Source organism: Carex rostrata, chromosome 1 (genome assembly GCF_964058835.1).
Source record: "Carex rostrata chromosome 1, lpCarRost1.2, whole genome shotgun sequence".
Lineage (NCBI taxonomy): Eukaryota > Viridiplantae > Streptophyta > Magnoliopsida > Poales > Cyperaceae > Carex > Carex rostrata.
In genome coordinates, this window is record NC_135918.1 from 9,554,363 (window position 1) to 9,566,940 (window position 12,578).

General features: G+C 34.1%; 2 protein-coding genes across 7 annotated transcripts; one reads left to right on the forward strand and one right to left on the reverse strand.

Moving 5' to 3' along the window:
• The first annotated feature begins 603 nt into the window (after positions 1-603).
• On the forward strand, positions 604-1,556 carry LOC144565906 (uncharacterized). Of its 2 annotated transcripts, none has more exons than XM_078315751.1 (2): positions 604-1,327; positions 1,415-1,556. In XM_078315751.1, exons 1-2 carry the CDS (start codon positions 769-771, stop codon positions 1,438-1,440), a joined length of 585 nt encoding a protein of 194 aa, XP_078171877.1. In that variant the 5' UTR covers positions 604-768; the 3' UTR covers positions 1,441-1,556. The 2 variants fall into 2 exon arrangements, with proteins under 2 accessions (XP_078171877.1, XP_078171885.1); XM_078315759.1 differs by having other exon boundaries at positions 608-1,337.
• A 2,990-nt stretch (positions 1,557-4,546) lies between these two features.
• Positions 4,547-10,240, reverse strand: LOC144557087 (uncharacterized). Of its 5 annotated transcripts, none has more exons than XM_078305635.1 (13): positions 9,943-10,240; positions 9,653-9,790; positions 9,343-9,424; positions 9,013-9,089; positions 8,789-8,895; positions 8,235-8,358; positions 7,983-8,099; positions 7,534-7,625; positions 7,016-7,082; positions 6,504-6,582; positions 5,908-5,999; positions 5,291-5,434; positions 4,547-4,938 (listed from the first exon to the last, which is right to left on the reverse strand). In XM_078305635.1, exons 1-13 carry the CDS (start codon positions 10,180-10,182, stop codon positions 4,798-4,800), a joined length of 1,500 nt encoding a protein of 499 aa, XP_078161761.1. In that variant the 5' UTR covers positions 10,183-10,240; the 3' UTR covers positions 4,547-4,797. The 5 variants fall into 5 exon arrangements, 4 of the variants coding, with proteins under 4 accessions (XP_078161761.1, XP_078161755.1, XP_078161764.1 ...); XM_078305629.1 differs by having other exon boundaries at positions 7,016-7,178; XR_013512549.1 differs by lacking the exon at positions 6,504-6,582 and having other exon boundaries at positions 7,016-7,178.
• Positions 10,241-12,578: the final 2,338 nt, after the last annotated feature.

Consider the following 12,578-nt stretch of genomic DNA (forward strand, 5'->3'; position numbering starts at 1 on the left):
GTATATGTATCAACACGGAAAAGATACAGATATATGTATTTTAATTTTTCAAAATTAAATAAGAATCAAATACGAATCGGATATTATCCGTTCCGTTTTCACCCCTATCAGGACCGAAATGGAATTATCCAAAATTTCAAGAGAATGAAGACAATTAAATTCCAGGAATGCCCCCTCCTATTTTTAATTTTTGTACCGTTTGCCACCCTTAAACGCCGCCAGTAAATTAGTAAAAGAGGTTAAACAATTATATGCCTAAATTTAGAGCTACTCTTTTACAACGGTTAATTAATGGCAACCAAAAGCAACCATGCCGTGCGCATGCAGATTTGATCAAGTCACTCTTTGTAACAAACCACTTATTTTTGGTAAAGATATTAACAGAGTAATTCTGACTTAATGCAGCGCAAGAACTATAGAATCAAAACTACATTACGTATTGTTTGTGCGCTGAATAAAGTTAAAACAGCTCTGTTAAAATCTTTACCCCTTATTTTTTGCTAATTCTGTTAATATTTACATGATTGATATCTATCTGCTATATATACCTGACCTACTATTGAGTATTGACATGCCACAAAGAATGCTTAATTTTCTCTTATAAATTGTGGTCCCAGCACCCCATTCCAATTCCATTTGTAAATTAGTTAAGCCTGATATCTATCTATCTGGCTTACAAAGGGGCCCCACCTTCCATAGGCCCCATTCCAACACGGCAACACCATAATTTTGTATCATTCATTTTATTTCTTTCTTGTAAAGAAAAATATGGAGCAACAAAGGAACAATGGCATGGCCAACAATGCCATCGTAGTCGTTCGCCGCAAAAGTGGCATAAAAAAGCGCGGGCTACAAGCCTTATGGGCAGTCATTTTGTTGCAATTTAAAATCCGAGCTCCCAAAAAGGCGACGATAGCTGCCTCTAAGGGTATAAAAAAGGAGAACACGAGTGAATCATCCGACAAAAGTGAAACCACGTGGAAGGACATCGTGGGCGGTATTCGACCCCTACATCTGCAGCCGCTCGAATACCGCTCCTCTATTTCCTTGCCACCACCGCCTCCACCACCCTCCTTTGATAAAGAGATTTACCATGACGTGTCATTGCCTCCTTCATCCCTAGAGCGTTCGTCCGATTGCATGAGCAGCCGTTATTGCTCTGCCGTGGACCTACAAGCTCTAGACAACACAGAAGGCGCAATTGACGTGGAAGGAGGATCAGATGTTATCAACACGCAAGCAGAGGAGTTCATCGCCAAATTCTACGAGCAGATCAGGCTGCAGAGGCTTCAGTCGTTGAGAGAGAGTAATTCGCAGACCGAAGATGGTGATTAATTGTTAAGAGAGAAATGTTATGATTCTTTTTTTTTTTTTTTTTGAATTTTGATTTTGAGTGGTTTTTGTTTTGTTTTAGGTGAGGATAAAATTGCTGTTGCATAAGTATCTTTTTGATGTTATATATGTGAAAGCTGCAATGTCTTCAAAGAGAGATTGACAATTGGTATATTAATTAATTATGACTTATGAGATTAAGTGATATTATTATTGTATATTAAGAGCATTGGAAATTTATTATTAATAGAGAATTAATTATGCATATTTCTTTGTAAATGTTGGTTTAGTTTCCTACATGCTCTACTTTTTCTGATTCTTGTAACTTCTTTAATTTTGTGAATATTTGATTACTCGGAAAAAAAATGAAAGTTTTACCTCACATCCTTGCGTTTATATATGTAGAATTAAACCATTAATTATCTTGGTTTGTCATCCTTAATAAGTAGAAGGCAAACAGAGAATTGAAACAAAGTTTTCCTTGACTAAAATTAAAAAAGAGCAGAAACATGGCTAATAAAATTGTTAATGATCACATGATATAGAACTTAATTAATTTCTAACAATTAAACTAGGTTGTGCGCATGCTACAATCAATTTCCGGCCGTCTCTGCGGCTGACATCTTACTTAGCCTACTGGGTGCAGGTTTAGCCTCTTTTCCCGTTATTCGTTTACCGGTGACCCGACAACGAGCAGACCCGAACAAAGCTCTCTGTGCAACTGCTCCGGAATAAGGGCTACTGTTGTTGGATTTGCTGTGCTCGGTATTGTGCGATCCTTGATTTGTGCGTTGTTGGCTTGCTGCTGAACCTGCCTCCATTGTTTCTAATTTATAATTTCTAATTTCTATAGAGAGAGAATCGAGAGAGAGAGATGGTGTTGGTTTTAGCCTTGTTTGGTTAATATCATGGTTTCTAGCTACTGTATTGTATTTATAGAGATTAGAGACAGAGCAACAATAAGGTTCGGGTTTCGGGAAAATGGGTAATTGGAAATTGGAAATTGTATATGCGAACCTTTATTTTAGAATTAGATTAAGACGGAAAATAAATACTGACGCTAATTTTAACTCATCATTAAAATAAATTTCAGATTCTTTTGCGAATTTATCCAACTATTTTAAATAACGCAGATACTAATTAAGCTCAATGCATTATTAAAATAAATACAACTAACAATCTGTTTTGTGATATGGAGAGAGATGCTGCAGAAACTCAAAAACCTCCGAATATTCTACTGGTAGAAATAAAAAAAAAAAAAAAATGAACTACGAAACTGGTTTCCGAGACAGGACACGGTAAATTAGGAAAAGAAAAAAATAAATAGGACTTTGATCTTGTTTATGTTTACTGTTTATTTATTTATTTCTTTTCTTTTCTTATTTCATTTTCTAGTTTTCTTTATTTTCAGTTTATTTCTTGTATTTTTTTTTATTTTATTCAACTCAATCAGAGTATTGAGTTGAACTTTTGTATCATTTGACACATTTTGTGTCTGATTAATGGAATCTGAAAGCTTGACTCCTACATTTCTGTTTTTAAAAAAATGAGTAAGTTTAAGTTCGCATTGAAGTAAAGACGTTAAAATAAAGATGCATTAGAATAGAGGAGTTGATTGTGTATTAGGGGTGAAAACGAAACGGATACGGAGCGGAAAGTGGTAAAATCATATTCATATTTCTTTTTTCATTTTTTGGATACAGATACGGAGCGGATGTCAGACAAATACAAATACGGATTTGAATCAAATCGGATATTTATGAAAATAATATAAAAAATATTAAAGTTCTTAATATTTATCTAATTATAATGGCGAATAACATAATTTTAATATAATATATATTAAAATATACAGATAATTGAAACATAAAACTATATTAATAATACATATATTATTTTCGAATACGGATTGAATACATATTGGATATTATCCATACTGTTTTCACCCCTATTGCTATTGGTATGGATCGGATTTGATATTAAAAGATTTAAAAGCTCTGTTTTGTGGGAGCAAATTAAATAGGTTGACAACTTGACATAGATTCCTAGGGATGACACATGGTGAAAAGTTATGGTGGGGGATTGGATTATTCCTTGGAGATCTTGCAAGATAAGAAAGAGAAAGATCCACCGACAAGTGGGACCCACAATCCGGCCATTTGTCATGAAGAAAAATATAACGAGTATAAATATCATGAAATACACAATCATAAAAACAGCAACAACTCATGCTAACACATCTAAGAGATGTGTCTCTATATCTTTCTCTGCTTTATAGTTTCTTTGTCTTTGTTGAATTGGATCATTCCTCGCCGATTTCTAAAGCATTCAAAAAGAAAGAAATACTTTGAGTGGACTATAAAGGTGAAGGGAGATAAGCAAAAGAGAAAGAGGGCGGTCCGGTCCCTAGATTCGGATTTCAATCAGAGAGAGAATCTCGTATGGAATCTGAGTACTTCCCCAATCATCACAACTACCACCTTACCTTCCTAACAAGGTACAGAAATAAAATATGCTATCATCTCACAGGAAAACGACTATATTTATGGTTACTGAGCAAAGCTAGGCTGTGATGTGCTCACCAAAGCACAACTCCAAAAGCATATTGAATCGGCTTTAAATGATAAATTCATGTACTTCACAAGTGATGCATATAAATGCAAAATTTTAAAAGTTTCGAATTCATTTGCTACAAAGTCAAGCGGTCAAAGAAATGAACTTTTTTACAAGTTGTTTTATATATTCATTTTTTATCGTTTCTTTGACCGCTTGACCTTGTAGCAAATGAATTCGAAACTTTCAAAATTTTACATTTACATACACCACTCATTAAGTACATGGATTTCAACGGTTTGAATTTTCTGTTTGAAGCCAATCCGATATGTTTTCGGAGTTGTGCTCACCAAGCCTTCTTAGTGAGCACATCACACCCTAGCTTTGCTCTTATTACAATATATTAATTAATCATTTATAATAAATTATCAAAATGATAAAACTAATTTATAATTATAACTTTTGACATTTAAAATGTAATGCGCATAAAATATGTTAAAATTTCATATAAAATTTCAATCTGAAAAGGTACTCTCGGAATGCAAAGCCCCAAACTACAATACTTTGCCTACTAGGGAGATAATTAAAGTTAAAGTGGAAGAAAAAAAATGGGAAATTGAAAAAAGAAAAAAAAAAAACAACCATTGAAACATCAAATGTGTTTTATTTTTAAGAAGCATTTCCTATAATAAAAGCAAGCAAAAAAAAAAAAAAAAACCAGGAAACAACAATAGGATTTAACGCAAGTTAACTAAAAATTCCTATTAAATTTCTATGTACAAGAAAGGAGCACAGGTGTGTGATAAAATTAGGGAATAGCAACCAAGAAAACTTATAAACTATTGGATCAAAGAGCTAACAATGAAAGAACAAAAAAAAAAAAAAAAAAAACAAGAAGAGGGTAGGAGAGAACTACAATTTGTAGTATATGCCTTTGATGTGTAAGACCCCTGCTACAAGTCCCCAGAAGAGCACCTCCAGCAAAACAAATGCTAGAGTTCCCCATCTTTTTGAGTTGCAGATTTTTTGTAGAGCAGATTCTGTCAAACTTACCTATACAAAAGCAATGATTATGTAATATTCCCACAGAGATTATGTTCCATTAATGAAAGTGATAGTGGATTAAACGTATCACATTCACAAATTTCCTGTGAAAAATGCATGTATATCAAGTTGATATTATGAAAAAAGAAAATTCACTTTCTCCATTTGACCAACCAATGTAGAGCTCTGTTTCCAATATTTGCTCTGTTTTAGCAAACAAAGGCAACTATTCAATACTCGTAAATTTCACATCACATGGTTTCGTGACTATCAAAGGAATTATATATAACGTAAATTCAAGATTATAAAAAAATTCCAATTACAATGATAGTTATAAAAAACTAAATGAGAGAGAGAGTACCAGGTTATTTGAAGGTGAGTGCCAGTAAAATCCTTGTAGGAAAATGGGAAATATTTCTGATGCGGCCAAAATAAATACTATCAGAGCATTCATCCCCATCCATTGAAATATAACTAATGGCGCGGTAAATTTTATAATATCAACCTGAGTTAAATCAACAACAGGGGTTATATGTTAAATATGTAAAGTTATGGAGCACAAATTATGGGATCAATTTACAAGAATAACCAATGATTTGTATTGTACTGAACCAGTGCAGTAGTTGCCCAATGTTTTTGGCCAATGCACCTTAATTGCAAGAAGCAAGTATAACAGACCACAAATAGTGCATGTTTCCCCAAATATGCAAATCAGCCGTAATTAAGACAGAATTGACTTGATTTTACCCACAGTTAACGCTTACGTGTACAAGCCTCTATTTTAACCTACTTTGGTCAAATTAACCCTCAGCTGTGCAAATCATGTTCAATTTATCAGCAATTTTGCAATTAGCCTCAATCCAAAATACAAGCAATAAATCCTCAAAAATTCCCATAAAATATGTGCTATATAAGCGGTCACACTGCTATAAAACCAGCTGATGCCCAGAACCAGAAGAACAGAACATACAAACTTACCATGAAGTATATAAATATTAGCGCAAATCCTGATACCCCGGCAGTAAGAAACATGTAGCTGACTGAATACAATGGCTTGCTAAAAGGCATACCTAACAAAAGTATAATAATTACTGAATTACATGAAGAAAAAAAAGTATATTTGTCTAGTGCTACTATTGAACCTTGACATATGATGCGTGCCCCATTATAATTTGGATTTTGGACATCAGAAAACTGGAGAAGAAAGGGGAAAAAAAAGAAAAGAAAATCAGAAAAAAAGGAGAGAAAAGAAAAAGGATGCCCGGATCACATGTTTGGTTAGGAGATAGGAGATAGGAGATAGGAGAGAGACTGGGGGTTTGGGGCTCAAATAATGGGTTTCGGATATAACTGGATATCCATTCCATTTACTAGTTAAAAAAAATTATTTGTTTCCGCATTCGGATCTTTTCTTCTTATTTAAAAAATATCCAAATTAGGATCTGCGAAATTATCCGCTCTGTTTATCCGAATTCAGATCTGAAGTGAAATCGGAGCAGATTAGGATGGATATTTCCAGATTTGTTTTCAGGCCTAATCATGACTCATGAGATTAGTTGTAAAATTGATTTTACCTAAAAGTTGCACTGCATATGCTAAGATTATGAGGATCAACGAAGAAACCGACCATAGAAGTATTCTTTCAGGGTGTCCCTACAAAAACCAGTAACTTCTGTCATATATACTAAGTGAAAAAAGTAACATAGCACTGCAAGTAACAGCTCTAACTTAAAGGTCTAAACTATTTCATCTGTCGTATGCTATAGTTTTTTCGAAATGACTTAAAAGGCATTTTGAGAGAACAAGGATCAAAACATTTTCATCTTCATAGAAAAAGCAACCTAAGTTCTGCGAGTCCTCGTCAAACAGGAGAAAGAGAACTTGTGTTTGCTTTATTTTTCCTGATTTTATTATTGGTTCCTTATCTTTATTTCATTCTGAGTCTCCCCAGTTAATAAAGCACCCACAAAAATGGAGAAGGAAAAATGAAGAAACTCAGAAGGATAAAGATGGTACAAGTCTGGTACACAAGGAGCTTACAGGCAAGAAATAAGTCAAAATGCTACAAGAGATATCATCTACGTACCTTGTAATGGATGATAATGTGGCCAAAATACAACCCAACAAAGCATGACACTGCTGCCATTATTGTACTGCCGGCAAACAAATCAAGATAATGGTTAGGCAGAAAAGACTGACAAGGTACAAGTGCCAGACTTAAAGGGATCAAAATGTAATTTAGGCCACTCCTGGACAATAATAAAAATCAAATTAGGTACCTACAGGTAGATACCGAACCAGGCAATTAAGTCTTACACCATTACATGACAGTATGGATGAATAGAGTAATCCTCGTATAACACTGAAATGATTTTTACAATCAAGGCATACTCAACTGGGAACCGACATTACAATTTTAATGTCACATGTACAACATCATGCTGATATGGCTACGATTCTTCAATGTCATTTGGATATACATCGACTCTTAAACCTTACACAGGCTCTCAGGTCACCTCAACTAAGCAATCAGACAACAAAAGAGCACAAAATAAACAAACCAAATTAGGATTGATCACTACTCAGCTCATGGTAGATCAATACCTTAATAAACCCTCGGGATCGAATGGTGCCAAGCACCAGACAGGTGCCCCTGAGGGGAGAGGCCCATAGTCAGGGGAGTTGACACTACATTCCTGTCATGAATGTGTAATACAAACAATGTTCATTAGACTCTGTGCTATATTCAACATTGAACACAAGGTCACTGAGGTTGGATTGATCAGTTAATGCTTACATGCAAATCAAGGCTTATTTATCAGGATTAGTTGCACCAATGAAGTGTAGTGTTATTAAGCTTTGTAGCTTTGTTGCCCAACAAAGGGCTAGGATTAGTTGTGTATTGGGGCCTAGTAAGTGCCTGAGGGTAATTGAGGCGTAATTTCAAAATTGAGGGGAAAGGCTTAACTTGTACTTAACAAGGGCATATTTGAAAACATATTATTACTTCCTAGTTTGTTAAGAGATAAAAGAAAACAAAGTAAAACAAGAACCTTAGTTCTTTTATAGACCGGGTGCATGTAGAGATGGTTTTGTCCAAGGACAAACCGGTCTACCAATCCCACTGCATTGCATGGAGGGTCCAGGCTACCTCTCACTCCACATTGCACCTGAAATAAAAAATAAAAAATAAAAGATAAAAATAAAGTTTAAAAACTACAGAAACTGTGACAAATTGCAACAAGTGAAGTACAGCCAATAATATGCACAGTAAAAAATTAAAAAATAAAGCCCAAAGAACATACAAGTACGGTACCGTTTGTCCCTAAATTGGAGAAGTTCTCGCTTTGAACTTGAAATTCCCAATCTGGTACATAGAGGCCCAAAAGCAAGCCAACATAAAGCATAGAAATTATAACAGCAACAGTCCTTCACAATTGAAAAGAGTGGCAGAGGCATAAGGAGGGAGTGAAAGAGAGGAAGGGAGGGAGAGAGAAAGAGAGTCAATTAGATCCAATTTGATTTCAGAAAGAAAAAGAAAAAAAAAAAAACAGAGCAGGTCAATTAGATCCATTTCGGCAGCCTTGGCAGCCACTGCCAAGATTTCAAGAGTGAGAGAGAGAGTCAATAAAATCCATTTCAGCATAATTTCAAATTTACCCTCTTGGGTGAGAAAATATCACCCTTTCAGCCTAGCTATCCTATACCATTTGCTTAAAAATGATGGTTCAAGACATGCTTCCCCATCCTCTGATACACTATAGGAGGACTTCTCATTTTACAATTTATGAGTAGAAAGTCTAAGGTTTTCTAGGGGTATTCATGAAAATCAACAGAGAATTAAGTTAGAAAAACTCACCACAGGAGATAGTATTTCCTGACAAAAGAAATAGCAGAGTCAACCGAGACATTTCTAACGAGCCAAATCTCTGAAATTGCCGCAAGGAAGTATCCTATTGCAATTCTCTAAGTATGATATACAAAGTTAGTAAAAATGTGTTTAGAAGCTTCCAAACAGTCACAGGTCAGGATATTATTCTTATTGCAGCTAGTCAAAAGTTGCTTGGTATTTTTCGACCTTACTTGTAAGACACCAAATAAACGGATTCGGTCTATGTCGACTCCATAAGTCAGATTGTTATGCCCGTGAAAAAACCCACCTAAAGTTGAAGACAAAAAATTCAAAAAAGGCATCAAATTGGTGAAATCCAAGATGAAACTACAAGCATATAATTGATTTCAGTAGTCACTGTTGTTTCCATGATATGATTTGTATAAATGTGGAGTAAACTGAGGTATGTTTTAACCAAACTTGTTTCTTGATTATTCTTCAGACGATATTCGCAGGATTCTATGGTACAGAACTGACATGAAGGCAAGATATCTAAAAGAGAGAAGGAGCTAAGAGAAAACCTTGAATTATCAAGCCCAAAACAAAGAGCTTAATTGTCCTTATAATAACCTTCTTTGTAGCACTTGATTTGCTAGAAATTTTCTGACACAAAATAGAAGAAAGAAAGCAACCAGGTCAAGAAATAAAGTACATTCTCAGGCAAACTAACTAACTGGTACAAATATGAACCAGACCAAAGCAACCGGCACTGATACATGCCAAACTAAAATTAGATCCCCATGTAATTACTAACATACTAGGTAATCATATGCCTGGTACAGTTGCTACTATGCTGGTATGATGACACTGGTACAGAATAACTGACCCTACCTTAAACACAAGTGCAATAGAGACACCGATGATGAACAAAAAAGATGGCATGACATAATCTGCGAGGGTGACACCAAACCAAGGTGCATGATTAATTGACGGAAATGCCCCTCCAGCATCATCCACCAATATCATTATCTAAACATTTTTGAAAAAAAAAAAAAATGTAATGTAAATGAGAATCAATGAATAAAGGCAAAGGTTATTAATTTTGACTAATCAATGAATAGAGGCACATATTTGACTTTTTTCTTTCCTCGTTTAGAATTGGACAAGTGATGAGAGCGTACAGCAACTGTGAGACCACGAAAGACATCGAGAGAAACAAGGCGGGGGCTCTTAGCAGGATGCGTGTCAGGAGGTGGAGATGCGATGGAGGCGGTGGCGGGTTGGTGTTCAGGTGGTTGCCATGGAAGGATCTCGTCGTCGATCGGCGGAGGTGGCGAAGGAGGCGGAGGAGTGGAGGAGATGAGAGGGATGCGCTCTTCATCTCTTTCTTCTCCGGTGGTGGAGACTCGCGCTGTCTCCATTTGGAGTCCAGACTCCAGAGAGAAGCTGGGCAGAAGACGAGGGGGGTTTGACTTTTGACTGTGGGGGAATTTCATGTATACCCTTAAAAACTTTAGAATTATGTATTCCTTCTAAAATTCATTATATAATATTTACCCTTCTAAATTAAGAAAAAAAATCACAAATTTATCCATATAATTATTTTTTTTTATTAAAACACATTTTATATTTATTAAGTACCTATTTTGTTCTTTATTAAAAAAAAAAGATATCTAGCATGTTTAAGAAAAATATCAGTGTGCTAATGATTAGTTTTTTTTAAGACAAATGAGTCATTTCTCTACTTTTGATGCAAAGTATGCTTCCGTACGCACCGAAAGTAAATAAACAATCCATTCACCCTTGAAAATTGACTAATTAGAAGATTGGTATTTTTTTTAAACATGTAAATAGAGTGATGCTTCTGTGCATACAAGGACCTATTTGTAAAATGAACATATTTTTATTTTCAAAGTTCAAACAGTCGATCCGAACCGTTTATCTTGTTCTCCGTATTAATATGTGCTTGGAGACCAAATTTTACATTTTTCTGAATTTTTTTACTATTTATTAAGATGGGTACAAAATTCAATGGTCTGAATTTGATATTTTTTGTACTCATCTTAATAAATAGTAAAAAATTTCAGAAAAATGTAAAATTTGGTCTCCAAGCACATATTAATATGGAGAACAATATGAACGGTTCGGATCGACTGTTTGAACTTTGAAAATAAAAATATGTTCATTTTACAAATAGGTCCTTGTATGCACAGAAGCATTTGCCTAAAAGATAATATGGAGGTTGTTGGAGTTTAGAAGGGTATATGTGATATTATGAATTTTAGAAGGATAAAACATAATTTTGAAGGTTTTAAGGAGTACACATAAAATTACCCCTTTGACTAATGCACGACTTTCACAGAAGGGTCCCATTTGTGCATTAAATTGTGCATTGTGAATATTGTGTTATTTATGAATATATTTATCAGAGCATTAATATCCAATCTCTTCGTCAAAATATTTATTTTTTATTAGGGACGATTCTAGCTTGCATTATAAAAAAGTAAACATTCTTTATTTATCCTTTTACTTTATTTGATTTATTATTAGCCTTATACAAAAAATGATCAATTTTCTCTCTTAAAGACGTGAGATTTTATTTTTTTAACATTAAAGAAAGAGAGATAAGAATCATACTCACAGACATTAAAATTTTAAAAACTATATCTTCATATTTCATAAAAAAAAAATAGAGAGAGAAAAAAAAAAGTGATGCCAACAAAGAGCTAGAGCACCTTAGTATTAGAATTTACTTATTTAGCATATGACGCAATAACTCTGTCCAAAGAAAATTATATAAAAGAAATAATTAAGGTTCTAAATAGCGTACTATAGTATTCCTATAGCATTTTCAGACTATAAAAGCTATGACACTATAAATACTATAGCAGTGCAATATAGACATAGCGTCGTCTTTTTAACCGTTCTGATATGACATGATAAACGCTATTTAAAACCTTTGAAAATAATGCTTAATTTATTAAATGAACTAGTAAACGTCCGTTTAGGTTGATTAATCGCCCGATTAGTTGTTAACGGTGACCAAACTGTCACCGGTTTTTTTTTTTTAACAATCAACTTATTATTTCCGATTATGTCCGATTATTCTCAAATAATCACTTGACAGTACCATATCCGTCTGACAAGCGCATACCGTTATTTACAACACTAACATAAACATGATAAACGATATATTGACTTATGTAATACAATAAAAAAAATTATAATTTTGGACGATGACATTATTCAGGTTTGAAAGCTGATTTTTTGGAGCATAGATCTGTGCAATCTTTCGTGCAGCAAACTTTCTGTCTCTCTGCACAAGTTAAATGATCTGAATTATTGAATTATTGAATTATTTATTAGTAGCAGGCGATAACCTGCTATATTAGTACACTAATAAAGAAGAAATATTGAAAGATATGGCAGCGATTTTCACATAGATACAATATGCTTCATGAGACGAAACTTTATACTTGACAACGTTAATATATGAATACGATAACATTATTTTTATAAGAATAAGCAGAATAATATTTTTTTAACGAATCAAACAAAGATGGAGGAGCACTTAAAGATGGTCAACTGATAAGTTTGTAGACTAAATCTTCCTTTTTCCTTAGTAACATTTTCTTTTATTCTTTATTATTATCACTATTTTGCAATTAAGAAGCCCCAGATCAGATGGCTACAAAATCGAGAAACAAAGTTGGAAGATCATGACTAGGCCTCTAACAAAGTTTGACTAGCGGAAAGAGAGATAAAGAGACAGACAGCTTTTATTCAATCCAGTCCCTGTCTAATTTCGTTATACTAT

Bases quoted from the DNA above. Each gene is read 5' to 3' on its own strand.
- LOC144565906 (XM_078315751.1), top strand. From the start codon at position 769: ATGGAGCAACAAAGGAACAATGGCATGGCCAACAATGCCATCGTAGTC. The intron at 1,328-1,414 runs GTGATTAATTGT...GTTTTGTTTTAG, and splicing joins TAATTCGCAGACCGAAGATG to GTGAGGATAAAATTGCTGTT.
- LOC144557087 (XM_078305629.1), bottom strand. From the start codon at position 10,182: ATGGAGACAGCGCGAGTCTCCACCACCGGAGAAGAAAGAGATGAAGAG. The intron at 8,896-9,012 runs GTAAGGTCGAAA...TATCATACTTAG, and splicing joins GTTTATTTGGTGTCTTACAA to AGAATTGCAATAGGATACTT. The intron at 6,000-6,503 runs GTAAAATCAATT...TACTTTTGTTAG, and splicing joins ATATGCAGTGCAACTTTTAG to GTATGCCTTTTAGCAAGCCA.